This window comes from Podarcis bocagei (genome assembly GCF_964188305.1).
Source record: "Podarcis bocagei genome assembly, chromosome: 1".
Lineage (NCBI taxonomy): Eukaryota > Metazoa > Chordata > Lepidosauria > Squamata > Lacertidae > Podarcis > Podarcis bocagei.
The window spans coordinates 55,396,151-55,416,357 of NC_138125.1; the positions used below are offsets into that span (position 1 = coordinate 55,396,151).

The following is a 20,207-nucleotide window of genomic DNA, read 5'->3' on the forward strand; positions in this document are numbered from 1 at the left end:
TGATCAGCAACCTGGAATGAATGCATAATGTCTGTTGTGTTTAGGAGCCAGGCAGTTTATGCCTTCCAAGATGGAAGGTGGGGCTCCAAAGGGAACCTACATATTGGATTGATTGGAACTCCCTGCACCCCAGTTTTGTTTTAAAATCTTGTGCTAGGGTAAATAGAAATAGGTATAAAAGGAATATCCTCATCTATTAGACACCTCAGGAAGATGTGTACCCCTCACTATAGATCATGAAGCAGGGAGAGCAATGCTCTACAGACAAACCTCAACATATTCAACATTTTCAAACATGTCACCACGGTGATAACGGACAGGTTGGTCCCACTGGCAATGCAAACTGTGCTGCTGGTTGCCCAGGCGACAAATCTGATGGTTTCCTGCAGTATATAAACATAAAATTCAAGTTAAAAGCTAACAAAATTATGGTTGACAGCATTTAGGATCAACAAGATATACCTAACAGATCTCTTCCAAGCTAAGCATCCGAAAACAAATGATTCTTAATTTCCCTTTTTTTATTATGTTTCTCGATTCTGCATGGAGGAAGAGCATTTTAGATAATAAATTACTCACTATCTTGGTCCACACAGAGCTTGTGCATATTGGCTATCTTGGCCAGCACTTCAGTTTTTGCCAGAAAGAAATGCATTTGCTAACCTTGGCTCCAGACTACAGGGCTCTTAAGAAACATGCATTTTTAGTACTTTGGAGCACATTGAATTTACAGGCAGAATTCAGAGGCCCATGCATGTGACACATTTCTTTTGAACAAGGAAGGTTGCTGGTTTTCCTCTCAGGTTTAACAGAATGTTTAACAGAATTAAACAGAGAATTTAACAGAATTAAACAGAAACTCTGTTAAACAGAGACTCTCATGTTTAACAGAATGTTACTCCAGAAGGTCCCGTGACATTCAAAAGTGGCTTTTTGTAGTGGAGACAAGGGGCTACATGCTAAAAGGAGAGTCTGTTTGTTAGAGCAGAACACACTAAAATGCAACTTTTTGGCATTTTTAATATGCCGTCAGCAAGTGTTCTAGTCAGTGAGTTAGTTTATTCAAAAGCCCTGGTTTTACCTGAAACAGAATTCCTTGGACAAACATACAAATTTCATTTCAGCTTTTACATTTCCCAATGAACATCTTGTTACACAACAGATACCTAGTTGTGCCTCTTTCGCCATCTGTGTTTCATGGATAATGTTCCTCAGGATCTGTTCCTCCTGAATCAGCTTGTGCTTTTCTAAGATCTCTTGCTGCCTTAAGTAATGGTCATGCTGCTTTTGATATTCCTTCAGTTCATTTAATGTTCGCTGAAGTGATCTTGAAAAATTTAACACCAAAGAAAAGGACATTTAAGTTGCTTAAAATAGCTTTTGCTTACACACTTATGTCAGTACTTACTTTCAAGGCTGGTTTTTCTGTATACTTGTATCTTAGGTTTTATTAAACGATACAGTTAAGTTACAGCCTGCTACCATGCAGCTGATTTTCAATGCTGCAGTGTGTGCTTTAATTTTCCTTAAATTTAAAATTATGCAGTTTTCTATTTTATTTTAAGGAAGTAGGAAACAAGAAAGTAATTCTGAACAAGCCTGTGTGTGAATTTTGAGGATATATTCACTACCTGTGCTGAGCCTCCAGTTTCTGCTCAAGCTTTTGCTGACATAGGACAGCATGCTTCCTTTTAATTGCTTGTTCAAACCCTGGTTTTGCCTGTAAAGCATGATCATAACATAGTACTGAGTGGTTGTATTCCCCAAGCATCTGAAAAAAGGGATTGAGGGGGAAAAAGACACGTTAGAAGCATTCAAATGTAATATGAACATTTAATATAACTTCTGAATTTCATATTGATTACGACTTTCAGCATGTGACTGCTCTGGAAATAGAATCATGTTTAATACATTATGGCTGCTTTAGTGAGGCCCTCCAAAACAACAACAGCAGCAAAAATGCAAATAAATGTTATCTGTCGGTTTAAAGATCAACTGTTCTTCAAAGATAGCCAAATTCAAAACATTCTTGTCCTGAAGATGCAATTTGTAAGAGAGCTAATCAATGTGGTATAATCTTTCTAGATAACTGAAAAATAAGATATTATTTACTGCATATATGTTTCCTAAAGTATAATAGCTGGTGAAGACGTCACTGTAATCCAGAGCTGCATGGACCACAATGGCTGCATCAGCAGAGAAGTGCGCCCTGTGTAGCACATTTGCCAGGTTTATCAGTGCAACATCTTTATTGTGCCTGAAAGAGAGGGAAAAAACAAAGCGGTCATTAAGATGATATCCTAAGGCATTTCTAAGCAACTGGTAAGCCTCTGGCCCCAGGTTCGATCTCTGGTTACTTGCATTCAGGAAAGTGAGAACTACTGAGAAGCTACTAGCCAGAATCTATGCAAAAATGCAATTCAGACATAACAATAGCCCAGAGCTTCCTAAGCTACTGGTCTAATATGAAGTGTCTTTTTATATCCAAAAGCGTATATATCTATCCTGCTGTCTTATATTTTTATCTATTGCTAGGAATGTCAGTAGTCTAAAAGTGCATGGGTTGACTGAGTACAATGGTTTTGGAGAAGGCTGCTTTTTTTATATAATGAAGAACAATTCAGCCAGTACTTCCATCAGATGACGCACAATTATGTATAAATAGTCTTCTTCCTTATTTGGTTCTCAAACCAGAATTAACTATTGTAGTTCGGTAAGTTATAAATAGTAATAATAATTTCAGCATCATTTGCTGATAAAGAATAATATTCTGAAGTGAGTTATGACTAAGTAACTTTGGTTACAGAGCAGGGAACATGCCAAAGCTAGCCTAAGTTATTCTCACACATCTTTGTATAAGCAGGACAACATACACATGCACACTATTTAGCAATCACTGTAATATGGTTCAGATAAGCCAACAGCACAAAGCAAGAGCCACCCATCCAAAGAGGCTAGTGTAAGTCAAACAAGAGATGGCAGAATCTCCAGATATCTATATGCATCTACAACTCCATCATATAACTGCATTGGCCTGTCAATCCTAAGGGGGAAGCAACTGCCACCCTCAATTTGCTTAATTTTCAAATCATACAACAGACTGTATTATGCTGCTAAAAAAACCCATTTGCCTCACCTTGTAGAAAAATGGAGAGCCCGCATGGCACACTCCACTACTTGGTATGGCTCATTCTTTATTCGCCAGTAGAAGGAAGCCATATTATATAATACCCAAGAAGAAGAATTCTGTGAAGAACAGGAGGCACAATAAATGTTTACTTTTTTTAAAAAAAGTTACTAAATTTTTAAGCTGTTGGTGGCTGAAACAGGATTCTGAACATACACGCACTATCAGAATGCCTGTTATCCCCAAATTCAGTTATGTGAACATAAAGAGTTATGCCTAAACCTTGCTACATGAATGGCTGATTCAGCTATGAACAGCCAGAGCCTGCCCCCTTCCTTACTTGTTTGTGCTCCGCTGGTCAGTAGCAGTCTTTTTCGGGCAGAAGCCATGTGGGGAGGGGGGAGGGATGGAAAGAGATTGGACAAATCAGGGAGCAGGAGAGATCAGACAAATCAGTTTTTCCTTTTGCTGTTTGGCTGCAGCCATTTCAGGAAGAAACCATGGATGAAGTGGGGAGAAAGACTGGATTAGAAATGTTCCCATAGGAAAAAGAGGAAATTGCCAGCTCATTATGTGAACGCCTAACGAACGATTTTCTGGGGCTGCATTGTATCCAGAAACCGGGACTTGCATGCAATCCATTTTCTTCTAGTCTTCACGGTATATGAAAACTGGGAGGGCTAATGAAATAAAAACTCTAGAAGGAATTTAACATGGTGCTGTGGCAATTGTTCTGTCAGTAGAAGCTTGTGAGACACAACAACTGCCCCTTGTGCACTGCTTAGGGATTCCCCCCCCAAGGCCAATTTCGGGGGGAGGGGGGGGAGTCCTGCTGTGCCAGTGGAAGTCATTGTACAAACTTCCACTAATGAAACTCGTTAACTGAGTCCTGCCCACTGATTCAAACAAAAATGAGTTGGCTATATATTTCCTACAGATAGGTAGAAATGTATCTGCATCAGCTGCTACTCACTGCAATTTATACAAAGAGTACATCACACATAAAATGTAACAGAACACATAAAATCCCAAATTAAAAATTACGCAAATTAAGATTCAAGGCACTATAGTGGTCCTCATTTAAATGGCTACTGGTAGAAATTTGCAGACTTTACAGATTGTCTTGGTTCACAGGGAGAAAAGCCACATAAAAATCAGATGAGCACTTAGGGTAAGTAAGCATCCATTGGGATGTTTTTCCTTAACTAGCAGACAGAAGGCATGTGAAGATTTAAGTGCCTGCTAAATATAAAGCATATTCATGTTGCATCAAAGCTTCTATGCACTCATTTTGGGGACACACACAAGGTGGTTACCTTCATGAGACCTTCATAAATGCGATGGCCTATCTCGTCTATGCTTCTTCCTAACCGTCTTGATAAGTAAGTCAATATAGGATCTTCTTTAGGTAACAAGGGTGCAGAAAGATTAACTCTTTCTTGAATACCCTAGGTGGGGAGAGGATAGAAAAAGAAAAAAGTCAGTGACTGTTAAATAAAATGGGATTCTCTACTATCAAGGTGGACAGACTTCAGTCTTTTGTTGTCTGCTTTTTTTCATTTTACAAAAACTTCTGTGGTCCAGTAATGTCTTCACATTTTCATAGCAGGGGTGTGCATTCAGAATTTCTTAACAGTTAGCTAATCTGTGTGAATACTGAGTATGAACATCTGTTTAAGAAAATAAGTAACACTTTGATACATAGGTCCACCTATTTCAGCATTCTTTACAGAAATACCCAGGAATCAGCAGGAATCACCTATGATAAGGTGGTAGAAGGTAGGCAGTAATTCCTCATGTCAAATTTACCCACAACTCCCCAATTTAGCAAATACTGCCCCAAAATTTCAACACATAAAGCATCATTTCTGAAAAGGCAATATCTAGTTTACTGAATCTTATAGCAGTCTACTCAGATGTAAGCCCCACAACATTTAATAAGACTTACTTCCAGATAAGCGCACAAAATTGCTGCACCTGTCATTTAGAAAATGTATTGTTCTAGTATTCCATATAAAATCACGTTTAAGTAGTGTTCCATCAATACCTTCAGCTATTTTTATCCTAAAACACCCACATACAATTTAGGCTGCAGTTAGTGGGGAATTTTGAAGAACTTCAGCTGCTTTAAGTGCTGTAGCTGAATAACAATGTTTGTTACAATGCATAAGATAACCAAGCCTACAGTGTTACTTACTACCTATTTAGAAAAATCCAAATTCTGCACCAGCAAAATTTTCCAAAATTTTTCTTTTAGAAAAAAAACCACGGAACATTTATGACAAAATGAGACACGGGGAAGAAAAAGGTATTAAGTGATAGAATCTGAAGTTAGGATGCATGTGGGGGAGGAAATATGAGACAGTAGTCATTGTAGGCCAGAAAGCTGGAGGTGAAATTGCAAGCATCACCAATAGAAACTTTGCAATGATTTCCAAGTCCAAATGTTCAGTAATGTGGCTACAAATATTACTAGGCTGCTTTAAGAAGAAAGTTATTCAGATTTACTTCAATTAACAGATAACATACTTTAAAGCGATCGTAAGACAAAGCAGTCCTGACTATCTGAATCTACTTGGACATCTCAGGAAGAAAGGCAGATTAGAGGTAAAGTAACGAAAGACTACATCATTAATTACTTACCCGTAAGTGCTGGAACGCATGAATGCTATATGGAAGATCTAGAATTTTTGTGCATTCTGGCTCTTCTAAGTCTGGAGGTAAAGGAGACTTTGTGTCTACGTAGTCCTCAGGGCTAAAACCAAATAGCAATGCAAACATTAGAATATTTGTTTGCAGTCGAAAAGATCATAAAATACTAGCAATGGGAACTAAGTCATGTAGGAATGCTGATTAACATTATCTGTTTTAAGTCAACTAACACTATATATTTTTCTATCTACATCAGATCAACTTGCATTAAAATTGTATCTGCTGAGTCTTCAGTTTAAGACTATAAACTAGTACTAATCTCTTTCCCCCCCAAAGCAGGCACAATATAATTCAGTTAGGATCCTATAGTGGGTACTTTCTGAAGTCCATATCCTTGCTCAAATAATTAAAATGAACAATATTCAAAATTAAGGAACTCTTTTGGATTCGGCCATACTGACACTGAATAAAGAAGGTTTGGAATAAAGTTCTGAAATACAGGTAACTCAAAACTTTCACACATTTAACTTGTGTGCATAAAGCTTTATGCCCTTGACATAAAAAATAAAATAAAAATTAAGGGGGCAGACATCCAGGAAAATACTTTGGCAATCCATTGAACCCAATGTGTTTTGACTATATGCAATTTTGGCTTTATGTGCTATTCCACAACGTTACCCCTGCCTAAGTTGAGTGTTGCCTGTACATTTGAAATCATGCTCTGGAGAAAGCCTACTTCACCAAGAACGAATGCAACAAAGTTTAGGAATGTCTAGAAAAGACACATAAGCAAATATTGTTGAGATGACTATAAATATCTTTTTGAGAATATTCAGGAGAGCTACTCATTACCTTAACATTCACTTATTATTTCAACCTGATTCCCAATGGCACAATCATAATCCCACCATCTGAAATTACAGCTGTTGCAAAAATTCTGTACAATTAATCATCTCACTACCTGATATCTTTGCTCTCCAAGGTGATGTAAGTGCCATCATAGAGATCTAAGTCCCCCAAAGGCACCTTTGCTTTAATGCAATCTGGATCTTCCTTATTATGTCTTTGTTCCAGTCCTGTGTCTCTGTCTTCATTCTCCTCTATATGGATCTTCTGAGCAACCAATTGTTTCTAGGAGAGATACAAAAAACAAAACATGGTTTGAAACAGAAAATTACTAACAAATATTCATGAACTCATCATGCCACCCCCTATGAAGAACTCAGGGTCTAGAAATTTACACCGAGAAGTCTAAATATAAGTTTTGTTCTCATAAATAATTGGGCAATGAGGTTGTGACAAATGTTGATTCGATCCTTATCCAACATGAATAACTCAATTCATTGTACAGACATGCAGAATTTAATGGCCAGAAGGCCCCTTGTGCAAGCAGAAAGGGAAGGTAAACGGCGTTTCCGTGTGCTCTGGTTTCCGTCACAGTGTTCTGTTGCACCAGAAGCGGTTTAGTCATGCTGGCCACATGACCTGGAAAGCTGTCTGCGGACAAATGCCGACTCCCTTGGCCTGAAAGCGAGATGAGCGCCACAACCCCATAGTCGCCTTTGACTGGACTTAACGATCCAGGGGTCCTTTACCTTTTACCATGCCATCCCTTCCCTCCTTCAACTGTAGTCACCAGAACCGCATACCAAGGCATTTCAAAAGGCTTCTTGGGGAGGGTTGCAAGGGGTTACAGTGAAAGTAGGAAGGTGGGTCAGCTCTGTTGCTCATGCTTTTCAGGATACAACACTTAAGATTTTAATTTCCCCCCATCCCAGTGTAAAGATTGAACACTTCAAACATTGAGAGCCACAAATAATCACTGCCATGTGAACGAGTTCATAAAGGATCAAGGTTGCTACTCATTCTTTTAGTGATTAAGGTCCAAAATACAGTGATATGTATGTACGTAGGATCATCTGCACAAAACAGGGCCAAGAGTGCTCTTAGCTGTACATAGTGACTTATTTTTGACGTCTCTGACTAGGATGCAAAGAAATTTCTTTATGTCTGCTGAAGGGGCTGGGAATTCTCTGTATGGCTTTGGTTTCTTTAACCAGCAGAACCCCCAATCCTAGCTACATTATAAACTTGCTAGCTGGCTTCAGACATGGGATGCTCTTTAAGAAAGACAAACACACAGAGAACTAGCGTGTTTTTTCTGGCACTGCTCAAGCTTCAGACTGGTCCCTCTTTTTAGATGGGAGATGTGTAGAAGCTGGGGCTACTGTAGTAAATCACGAGCTTTCATGAGCCTGTGCTTTGGCTCAGATACCATGTTTGGTGTTTGGAGTATTAAAATGAAAAGCATGTCAAATATGGTTTCTGAAATGCCACTCAGTTTCAAAGAAATTTTCATGAGGTGAGAGAGGATGTTCTTCAAGGGGAAAAAGCTTGGAGCCCTTTGGACTCAGAGAACAAATTCCATGGTTCATTGGAACCTGACTACGCTTTGCAGTTCCAATAGTAAAGGAAAGCCAAAAAGCTTCAACACTTCTTTATTTAAGTTGCAGGTTTTATGCATAGAGACTGAAATAATAAATATGAAGAAAAAACTATTGATGCTAAAGCTTCCAGCATCAGTATTTATCATTCTCCAAATGCACTTCCTTTATCAGGAAATTAGCATTTCATACTTTTCAGTACCTACAAAGCAGGTTTCCAAGACCATTTCATTACACAGCCTCACCTCCAACTCTTTGAGGTAGTTAACAGTTGTTTCTTGTCTCATTAGTATTACTAAATCGTGAGGATGTTTCAGGTTCATTGGCGAGTCGACCTAGAAGACAGTTCAAAATAGCTGCATTATTAAACATCCTTAATTTTTAGACAGTTGAATATTCAGGCATTTGCTGGTAGCAGGCTACAGCACTGAGGAATTTCTGAACACTATAAATTGCAAAATGGCTACAGGCAACTTTCAGAAGCTTAGGATATAGGAAACTGAAACATAATGTTGTTTTTATTTCTTTGTTTTCTTACATTTATATCCTATTTTTCTTTCCTCATGGAACCCGCGTACTGACAAGATCCAAATATGCTTAGCTTCAGTAATTACGCATATTACATAATGTTGGGCAATTTGGTATGAGGATTGATTAGTTAAAAACATACTCCGTGTTATAATCTAAAGTTTGTGCCAACAATTGCATAGAGCCTGAACATTTACATTTTGACAATATTTGTTGGGAGATAGTTTGTCAAATCTCTCTGATTTCTCAGACTTTCAGCACTACTGAATGTAAGATTAAAATTTTATACTTAGTAAGGGCGTAGGTCTGTTAAGAGTAAAATCTCACACTTAGTATAGTAGGTTAATCGTTAATATAGTTATCTAGCTATAAAAGATAAGTTAGATCCACATTGTTAAAATGCCAGTAAATTGCTTTCCCTGATATGCACAGTGAGTTTGCTAGTGCTGCTGTACAGGAAAGTAGAAGTTTGAATCCATCATTTTCTGAGGGTTATTTATGATGGGAAAAATCGCCACTTATTATTATTAATTAAATTTGTATATTGACTTTCTTCTGAAGATCACGCGGTGGTTCACAACATAAAAATACAAAATGAGAACACAAAATACTTAACAAAACAAAAACACCCCCCCTTCCACAAACACATTTAAAAGGACACAGAATGTTAATCAGCCAAAAGCCTGGTTAAGGAGTAATGTTTTAGCCTAGCCCCCAAATATATGTAATGAATTTGCCAGGCCAGCCTCCTTGGAGAGAGTATTCCAGAAATGGGGAGCCACTGCAGAAAAGGCTGATTCTTGTGTTGCCATCCTCCACAAGACATCTTGTGGAGGGGGCACATGAAGAAGGGTGTCAGATGATGATCACAGGGTCCTGGTTGGTTCATATGGGGAGAGGTGGTCCTTGAGGTATTGTGACCCTAAGCAATTTAGGGATTTATGGGTCAAAACCAGCACACTGACTTAGGCCTGGAAACTAATTGGCAGCCAATGCAATCAGGCCAGGATTAGCCTTATATGTTTAAACCATCATGCCCCACTGAGCAAGAATTTTGGCTGCAGAATTCTGCACCAGCTGAAGTTTCTGAACCATCTACAGAAGCAGTTCCATGTGTAGCATATTGCTATAATGCAGGTACCCCCAACCTTTGGCCCTCCAGATGTTTTGGACTATAATTCCCATCATCCCTGACCACTGGTCCTGTTTGATAGAGATCATGGGATTTGTAGGGCAAAACATCTGGCGGGCCGCAGGTTGGGAATGCCTGCTATAATGTAACCAAAGATTACGAGAGCATAGACGACAGATGTAAGGCTATCCCTGTCCAGGTAGGGGCACAGCTGAGCCACCAGCCAAAGCTGATGGAAAGCACTCTGTGCCACCAAGGCCACCTAAGCCTCAACTGGCAGCAAAGGATCCAGGAGTGCCCCCAAGCTGCATACTTGCTCCTTCAAAGGGAGTGCAACCCCATCAAGAGCAGGCAACCTCCCATCCATCTGGTCTAGAGAACCACCCACTAACAGTGCCTCAGCCTTATTTGGATTGAGCTTCAGCTTGTTGGCTCTCATCCAGTCCGTTACTGAGGAAAGACAAAGGTCCAGCACACCCACTGTCACATCTGCAGATGTGAAGGAGAAGCAAAGCTGTGTGTCATCAGCATATTGCTGACAACGTACTCCAAACTCCAGATATCCCCATGCAGCAATTTCATGTTGATGTTGAACAGTACAGTGGTACTTTGGCTTAAGAACAGTCCTGTTTACGAACTACAGTAGTACCTTGGGTTACAGACGCTTCAGGTTACAGACTCCACTAACCCAGAAATAGTACCTTGGGTTAAGAACTTTGCTTCAGGATAAGAACAGAAATCGCGCGGCGGCAGTGGGAGGCCCCATTAGCTAGAGTGGTACCTCAGGTTAAGAACCGATTCAGGTTAAGAACAGAATTTTTATTGATAATAATCAGCTAAATAGTTTGAGGATCTATACAACTGTGTAACATGCAGAAAACAGCATTCTTAGAGAAATAAAAGACTGGAACTGAGGGAAGCCGGGGGTGGGTGGGTTTTGTGGGGGAGGGTGGGGGGAGGGAGGAAAAATGGGGAAATAAAAAAGGATGATGTGTTTCTGGATAACATGTTTTGTTTTAATTTTGAATTAAAAAAAGTTTTTAAAAAAGAAAAGAATGGACCTCCAGAACGAATTAAGTTCTTAACCCGAGGTACCACTGTGTTCAGTTTACGAACTCCGCAAAACCGGAAGTAGTGTCCTGGTTTGTGAACTTTACCTTGGTCGAAGAACGGAAGCTTACTCAGTCTAAGAATGGATGGGCACCGGTGGCGGGAGGCCTCATTAAGGAAAGTGCGCCTCGGTTTAAGAACGGTTTCGGTTTAAGAACGGACTTCTGGAAGGGATTAAGTTCGTAAACCGAGGTACCACTGTATATGAAATAAAACTGAATCCTGAGGAACCCCACATTGAAGGCTCCACAGGGCCAAAGCAAAATCCCCAGAACATAACTGAATTAACTAGAACTACTGCAAAGCGGTGCCATGTACCCCTACCTTGGACATCCACCCCAGAAGGATACCATGGTTAATGGTATCAAAAGATGCTGAGGTATTAATCACTTCGCTGGCCCAGCCAGCTGTCACATCCCTGCTAGTTTTTATCAGCTAAGTGGGCAGGGGTCCAGAGCTAGAAAGTGAAGGAAGTGAGTGCGCTGTTGCGTTCAGGTCCTGCTAGCACATTCCCATAGGCATCTGACTGGGCACTGTGAGGATGCTGGATGAGAGCCATGGCCTGATCGAGGAGGCTCTTCTTATGTTCTTACCCTGGAGGAATTCTCATGTAGGCTAGGCTATGATCACATTTTCATTGAAAGCAGACAGCACACCTAAATGGACCCTTGCAAATAATAATAGAAGTAGGGAAAGGATTCTATTTCATAGCAGGCAGCAGGGTTCAATGGACATGGAATAATGCCATTTAGCACGAGTCCACCTTTGTACCTTAGGGCAGAAACAGAACATCTATTTTCAGAAGGTTGCCAATTACCATATTTTTCGCCCTATAGGATGCACTTTCCCCCCTCCAAAAATGAAGGGGAAATCTGGGTGCGTCCTATGGGGCGAATGCAGGCTTTTGCTGAAGCTTGGAGAGCGAGAGGGGTCGGTGCGCACCGACCCCTCTCGCTCTCCAGGCTTCAGGAAGACATCCGCAGCATGGGGAACCTTGCAGGAGTTCCCCGCAAGGCTCCCCACGCTGCGGATAGCAGCCTGCTGCCCGGCGGGCGGGGCGCCCTGATGCAGAGCGCCCCTCGCGCGGGGCAGACATCCGCCCTGAAGCAGAGTGCCCCCCGCGCCAGGCAGACATCCGCAGCGTGGGGAGCCTTGCAGGAGTTCCCCGCAGGGCTCCCCACGCTGCGGATAGCAGCCTGCCGCCCCGTGGGGGGGGGGGCGCCCTGATGCAGAGTGCCCCTCGCGCGGGGCAGACATCGGCCAGCCCCACAAGCTCATGGGACAGCAGGGAGGCGCAGCGCCGCCATTCCGCTGTTCCTCGACCTGGTTCTGTTTCCCCGACCTGCTTTTGGGGGGGGGGGAAATAAAGGGAAATTTTTTTCCCTTTATTCCCCCCCCCAAAAAAACTAGGTGCATCCTATGGGACGGAGCGTCCTATGGGACGAAAAATACGGTAAGTAGTATAACTTGTGTGCAAACGCACACATCCATCCATCCATCCATCCATCCATCCATCCATCTATCCAAAGGTCTTCACAGATCCTCTGGTTTTGAAGAATTACAAATATGTATAAGCTTCCCTTTCCTCACAAATGAGCAGGGAAGGCAATTGTTAAGCAGTTCAAGATACTCCTGCATGAAACAGATCATTCTAAACCCATTTCAATTAGATTTTTGGATGCAGTTGGGACTGATGTTGGTTGGATTCTGATAGCTGCCAAGAGATGGGGGTGGGGTGGGACCCCATTGAAGCTCCTGGGTGGTTTAGCAGTTTTCTTTTGAGTATTAACAAGATCATAAAGATAAAAAATAAAATATCCCACCCTAAATCAGAAGATAAGTGTTTAGGCAATGCATGCAAAATAACAACCAAATGACACAGTACTGGTAAGTTCTCATGTCAGACTACCATTAACAGTGTGAGGGGAGTTATCTGTTTCTATAATACAGTCTACTGGGATACTCTGCTTGTTTTTAGATTCTTATATTCTGTTACTTGTTTTGCTGAATCTTTTATGGTAAATTAGTTTATAGTCAGAGGTGCTTTTCGAAAGGCCAGGTGCATGCTTAAAAATGTTAGTTTTGAATTAGTCAAGGATCTCAGGATGGGGCCTTAAGTGCCAAGTTTGCTTATGCTACACATCTATGAAGAAGCATAGGCAGCCATAACATGCCATGAAATTCAGAAGAGTTTAATTGCAGAGAGGCATTGCACCCTGTGCCTTTTTATCGGTCACCTTATTGTTAACTATTCATATAATCAAACATGTTTAATATTTCTATCCTGTCTTATCTCTATTCTGAACAGAGTGTTCAACAACTATCCAGCTTTTTCATCACAACACAAAACTGCAAAATATTCTCCATATCCTCTTTAATAATATCAAAATGAGCATGGTGGAACAGTATTTTAGAGGAACTATTTGACAGATCTTTAAGGCTATAACCCCAAGCACACTTACTTGAGATTAAGCCCCACTGGGTCTTACACTGAGTAAATACGAACTGCACTATGAATTTCTACAACTATTCTTTACTTACACAAGTAAAGGAGGTCATTTCGGTGAATACAGCAACATTTATAGAATCCATGAATTATGGGAAAAGAATAAGTAGACAGAAAGACCCACACAATCTGCCCCACCCAAGTAATTGCATTATTCACATCAGTCCCCAACTGTGTAAAATTACATGACGGAAAAACAATCCCTATGTGACTGTGGGTGGAGAGCATCTCTGATCCTAATTATATCTGTGCAAATGTGTGCTCTTGATTTCCATGGATCCAACTTTCAACTAAGAGAACGTAGGATTTAAGCCTATAAACATTTTCTCATATGCAAGTTCCATTGGAAATCAAAAAGGGTCACTATGGCTTGGGCAAAAGGAGAACGAGCAATTTAAACAAGCACAAAGTTGCAAAATCACTGCGCCACTTACGCAAAAACATCAGAACTTGCTAAATGCAGAGGTCTGAGATGAGGAAATTCTGTCAACTCTTTTAAAAAGCCCTGGAAACACTGTACATAATAGACAACATCAGCTGTGGTGTGAATATTGTAAGAAATTTGAATAGTTACAGCTGAAGATTTTGCAGCATCTAATTAGCATAATTTGACAATTATATTATTTAGATATTTCCCCCCAAATGCAATATTCACTAAACTGATCTACCAATCAGTAATATTTGAAGTCAGGAGTGGGCCCCATGTGGTCCTAAGGGTACAATCTGTCTCTCCTTCAGCAGCCTGCTGAGTGGAGAGGGAGAGTAAGAGTAAGGAGATGTTAGAAATGTGGCCCCGGTCCACCTTTGCTGCTGGCACCATTCAGCACCAACTTACTTTCTACCCATGATCTCAAAAAAAGACTGTCTACTCATTTTAGGTGATTTTAACACCACAGCCCAGCTCAGGCACTGTGATCTGCTGAACAGACCTGGTTAACTTTATCATAGCCTGAAGATGTCTATGTACAGATAAGGGCTTTCCCCAGTGGTCCCTAACTTGTGGAATGATCTCCTTATGGAGATCAGGTGCACAGCAACTCCTGGAAGCTTTCACCAACAATTTAAAACATAGCTCTTTACCCAAAGTTTTCCCAACTGACATACACACTTACATAATTTTATTTGTATGCTGCCTTTCCACAGTTTAAACCATGCTCAAGATGGCTTACAACATGAAAAAATACATATCTACAACATAGCAAAAGTAGTCATAAACAATAAATAAAACATTAAAAATACAGAACCAAATGGAACAATTTTCACATAAAACACAAGACCTAAAATAAAGATACAAAAAACGAACAGCAACAACCCCCCGCAACAAAAAAACCCAGCCCAAGAGTTAATACTGATTCTTGGCATTTCTGGCTACTGCAGCTGATCCTGAGGTTTTATTTCTGCTTCATTAATATCGTTTTATCATATTTTGTTATATGTTGTTTGTTTTATTGATTTATAACCACCTCAATATTTATTTGAAATAAAAGAAAGTATACACATTTTAATAAGTAAATATTAACTTTTTAATTAACAGGCATCTCCATACCAGAATAGCTAATAAAGTATGACATCCATTGGTATTTGATCAGTTAGAAGATAAACTGTCAGCAAGATTGGGTAGGGAGACAATTTCAATTGTCCCCTCACCCCTTGAAGCTCCCCAGAAATCTGCTCCGAAGGGTCCCCTCCAGAGCAGATTAAGGAGGGGCAGAAGGAAGGGGACACCAAAAATTGCCCCCCTGCCCATTCTGCTGACTAATTCTGTCCAGTAGCAGACAAACACTTGTTGCTTACCATCTGTTTTATATCTAAAATTCATGGTCAGGCAATAGCTTTACTAGGACCAACCAAAACCTGAGGCAACTTTGCATAGCAGGGAAGCAAGTCCAACTCTCAGACTTTGTACCCTTTAAGGAGATTGCATTAGAAGTTTAATAAATACTAGAGTCACTTTCAATATCTCGTATGGTAAATGGTATGGATATTAATTATTACAGGAAAATCAGAAAGCTAGCAAAACTGGGAAGTGATCAGCAGAGGCTCTAGATTAAGAACAGTTTGTAACAAGTAAGAGAGTTATGATCAGAAAACAAATTTAGTTGCAGACCTCAACAATGTACAATGAAGTTTAAGCATAGCCAAACTTTCATACAATGTACAATGAAGTTTAAGCATAGCCAAACTGCATAGCCAAGCATCTTAAACTTACCTACAGATTCACCCCACCACCATATGACATACATTATAAAGCACAGAAGAGAACCAATAAATCTAGGTAACAACAAAATATGTGATTTGTAATACTAATGAAAACCAGGAAGCCCTATAAAAACAGGTTATTATATGTAGATAACCACTGAATTAACTCTATAAAAGGGAGTATCTTTTATATGAAAGCCCATCAACTTATAACAGAAAAGCAATTCAAATGAGATAAGTCCTTTTAATTTGGTAGGAATGCTCCAAGCTGCTGGCAAAAATTTAACTTATAAAACAGGGGGATCAAGCTGCCATGATATTCTTTTTCCAAACTACATTTCTGGTTAACTGTACCTGCTGAATAGATTTACCACCTTCTATACCTTGCCTAGTCATTGCTGTCTAGTGGACTGATGCCTTGCCTTGCCATTCAAAACAGAAAATCTTCCTATCAATAAATGAGCAATGTTTCACCCAGGTATAGCCCAGATAATACTTAAAGCGAGGGTTTAATGGCTCTGTGGTTCACTTATAAAACTCACTCAAAAGCAGTGATGTGTGAAATAGAGAGTGACATGGAACTTTGTACTTATCAAGTCTCTCCATCAAGAAAGAAAGAAACAGAACAAACTGAATGAGGGCAAAGGTGAAACTGACATGGCTGCCTATGAAATCAAGCCTGTTAAAAAGGGAGCCAGAGGGGCTCTGATAAATCACAGAACCACTTATCCTAATTACTGCCCTGAGTAAACTAGTAGAAAGCATTACTGAAACTAGATGGTTAAACAACATTAATTAATTAGAATGGCTTCTGCAAAGGATGTTTTGCTTTTCATTCTTCGAGTGTCAACAAGCATGTAAGGTAGGGGAGATTCAGTAGTCATATTTGGACTTCCAACAAGGCTCCTAAGTAAACAGTAGTCATGGTTGTGAAATGGTAATTGGTTATGAAATGGTAATTGGTTAAAGATCATGCAGAAGAGGGTAGGAATAAGCAGAACATTTTCAAAATGTTCTGAAGAAAACTCTGTACTGGGTCCATTGCCATTTAATATTCCTATATATGGAGTTAGGGTGAGCCGTGAGATAGCCATGTTTGTAGATGAAACTTGAAGGAGATTTTGTAGGACTCCAAAAGGGCATTTCAGGTGGAAGATGACTGTGTGCCACAGAAAACCTTAAATGAAAGCTTCAACAGAAGGTGCAGCATTGTAGGGTGGGGAAAGAAAAACTAAATGTTGGGAATTATTAGGAGATATTTAAAACACTACAGACAAGAGCAACTAAAGTGATCAGGGAGCTGGACTTCCAAACAAGGAATGGCTAGGCTAGGACATTTGGGGCTCTTTAGAGAAAGATGACTATGAAGACACATGACATGTTAATAAAATCATGTGGAGAAACTGAGGAGTCTTCAGTTCACCTCTCTCATTATTCCGGAACGAAGGTCCCAATGAAACCGGCAGGCGGCCGATAGTACCTTTATCTCTCTATTACATGTAACACATGGTTACTTACGGAATTCACCACTACATAATGTGTCACGGTGATAGCTTAAATTCGCAGAGGTCAACCTTTACCGTAACTAAATGAGAATGTCCATGAGCAGAGGGAGTATACACCTGAAGACCAAATCCTGGGCCACCCAGAAGGGGTGTGGGCAGAAAAACAACAAGGAGGGCCTGCTGACGCTATTCCTACGTGACACACTTTCCTCAGAGGCACTTTGCTGTCCTAAAGGGATCCCTGCTGGGCTCTTCTTAGGTCACCACCACAGAAACGCTGATCAAAGGAAGAGCCTCAAGAACAGCAGCAACGAGGTTGCTGGAAACCACAGGAGGGGAGCTGCTTTTGTGCTCGAACCCCGCTTGCTGGTTTCCCACAGGCAAGAGCTCAGCCAGGACACTGGGCTATTTGGGCCACGGGCCTGATCCTGCAGTAATCTGCTCACGCACCTCTCTAGAAAGAACCTCGCGGCCATGTGCACCTGGAGACCTGAGAGGGAGGGAAGGAAACTCGAGTCAGCAAGGGAAGCAGCGCTGGAAAGGGATGGGAAGGGGCTGCACCTCAGGCACCGGCAACGCGCTCGCAGAGACTCTCTCTCTCTCCTTCCCTACACAGGGGACGGACCCTCCTTGGCACCGGGAGAAGAATGCAGAGGGGGGGGGGGAGGAAGCGTTTCTATGGCGACGGTTCCCACAGCGGCCAGAGGAGCCCCTCCCTCACCTGCTGCTGGATCTTGCCATCCTCGGTGACCACCCAGTGGGTGGTGGCGGCGCCAGGCTGAGCCGCAGAGCTCAGCAGCAGGAAAAAGCCCAGCAGCGCCCAGCCCGGAGAGGTGCACGCCAGCCCTCGACCACCCCGCCCGGACACTCCTGCTCCTGCTGCTGCCGCCGCTGCTACCGCCATCTTCCTCAAGCCCGGCCTACCCGCGCCACCCGGAAGCGGATTGGCCTCCAGCGCCATTTTGGAGAAGGAAGTGTGCGCGCGCGCTCAGAAAGCTTAGAGGTACGAAAAGGTGTAGACTCGCGCGAAGCCCGAACTTGTAAGCTTAGATGTTTCGAGACGCCGCTGGGCGCGGATGGATTCTCTGCGGCAGCAGCAAAGCAGCTTTTTCTTCCCTCAGTCTACTCGCCTTGTGAGTGAAATGTGGGAAACCAGCTCCCTGTTAAGACCACAAATCCTGCGTGCGCGTGTCACTCTAAATTTCCTCCCTTCCTATCTCTATGTGACCGGGAGAGGCCGGAAGAAGGGGAGGAGAGCGGTGGGTCAAACAGATGAGGACGTCTCGCGTGGCTGCGCCCCGGAAAGCGGGAGGAGGCGGAGAAAGAATGTGGCGAAAGGAGGCGTGGCCTACGAAAGGAGGGCGCCGGGAGTGGAGTGGAGACCACGCCCTCTACGCATCCTCCGACACGCCCTCCCACGTGCTGCTCAGAGGCAGCAGCCAATCGCGGGCTCGCAGCCGCTGTCATCGGAAGGTGAATACGAGGCGCGCTCTTTTTGTTCCGCCAAGGGAGCACCCGCCAGCTGGCTGAGCGCGTTGCAGTCCTTTGGTTGCACGTGTGCCTTAGGCTGCAATCCTGTGCCCGCTTTCCCGAGAGGAACCCCTTTTTCACGGAGGGCCAGAGTAGACGGACTGCTTCTAACATAGGACCATGTGCCCGCTGTTCATCAAAAACAATGTTCTTCCTCAACGTACGAAGTGAATTATACTACTCCCCCATTCTGCATCTAATCAATTTTAAACTGGTATTTTTGTACTATATTTTTGAATTTTTAATTATGACTTTAGTAAGAAGGAATGGACCACCTTTCCAGTATGCATCTATAGTTAAATGGGGCTGTTTAATGTGTGCCATGTGCACAACACATTAAGTTATCTAAGGCATTCAACAGCTTGAATACAGTGGGGATGACAGGGTCTGTCACTTGACAGGATGAACACTTGCACATGCACACCCCATTACCAAATAGGACTAATTAAAGATACAAGAATTTAGGGATTTTCAAACCAGAATTTAGGAATATTCCTAACCATCCAGAGATTTATGTAAGTCATTGCATCATTGAAAAGAAAGACATTTGTCAATGGCTGAAGATTAAACATAACTGCAGGACCAGGAATATAGCTATGGATTATAGAATACCCTTAGAAATACATAGAATGGGTGATTGTGTGAGTGGACATTATTACATGTCCTTCACCCTCCGATCCCTGGGGAAGATTACATTAAAACACAGTATTAAAAACAATGTACTATCTCAAAAATATAAGGTGGGCCCTAAAAATATACACCTCAGGTGTCAAAAGCAAGGGTACGGGTCTTCCATGATGGGACTTCCCTTCTCCTCATGCAGTCTTCTTGCAACCCCCCAAATGGCTTTAGAGGATTGCTGGAAATCATTAGAGAGTTAGAAGATCCAATGACTTAATTCAGCTTAAGGCAGCGTCCCAATAATGTCTACCAACATGGTCTTCAGGCATGTTCATTCCTAACTATGGAGGCCAGTAAGAAAAAAAGAAGACAGAACCTTCCTGCACCTTTAATAGTTGTGTAGAAGAGGGAGTGGCTTGTCACGCAAGCTACACCTGAAATCCCTGTTCACAACGAAGTGCAGGAACCCCCTCCCTCACTTGGCCATTCCTATTCACAATCTGCCTATCCAAGAACACTGTAAATTTGCTGTGAATGATGAGGAAGAGAAAGGATGTTGCTGTTGTAGGAAATTCTCTACCTTCTTCGGATGAACATTGCTTTTTCTATGCAAAAGCACCATGCTGCAAGTGCATTATCCCTTGATGACTGAGCCAAGTAGAGAATCACCAACACCCAACCAAGCTCTTTTAATTGAATTAATTATATTTAACTCTCTTTTGCATCACACCTAACTCATAAGAACACACAAAAATGGTTTACATTTAGATTATCCCTAAAACCTAGAGATGACATATTTTGTTAAAAGTCCAGTGTGTTTTCAGGAAGCTATCATTTAAAAAAGACCAAGCAA

At 41.6% G+C, this 20,207-nt stretch overlaps 1 protein-coding gene across 3 annotated transcripts in view; it reads right to left on the bottom strand.

The window, feature by feature from the left end:
• TTC17 (tetratricopeptide repeat domain 17) overlaps positions 1-18,179 on the bottom strand; it is a 57,154-nt gene extending 38,975 nt beyond the window's left edge. The window contains exons 1-10 of one of the 3 annotated variants that reach the window (XM_081163729.1): positions 17,925-18,179; positions 8,469-8,558; positions 6,741-6,910; positions 5,771-5,882; positions 4,444-4,575; positions 3,137-3,246; positions 2,113-2,257; positions 1,632-1,771; positions 1,167-1,327; positions 271-383 (exon numbers count right to left, since the gene is read on the bottom strand). In XM_081163729.1, coding sequence (XP_081019855.1) covers positions 271-383; positions 1,167-1,327; positions 1,632-1,771; positions 2,113-2,257; positions 3,137-3,246; positions 4,444-4,575; positions 5,771-5,882; positions 6,741-6,910; positions 8,469-8,558; positions 17,925-18,164 — 1,413 coding nt within the window. In that variant the 5' untranslated portion in view covers positions 18,165-18,179. The other 2 variants (XM_081163731.1, XM_081163730.1) reach the window with 2 other exon arrangements.
• Positions 18,180-20,207: the final 2,028 nt, after the last annotated feature.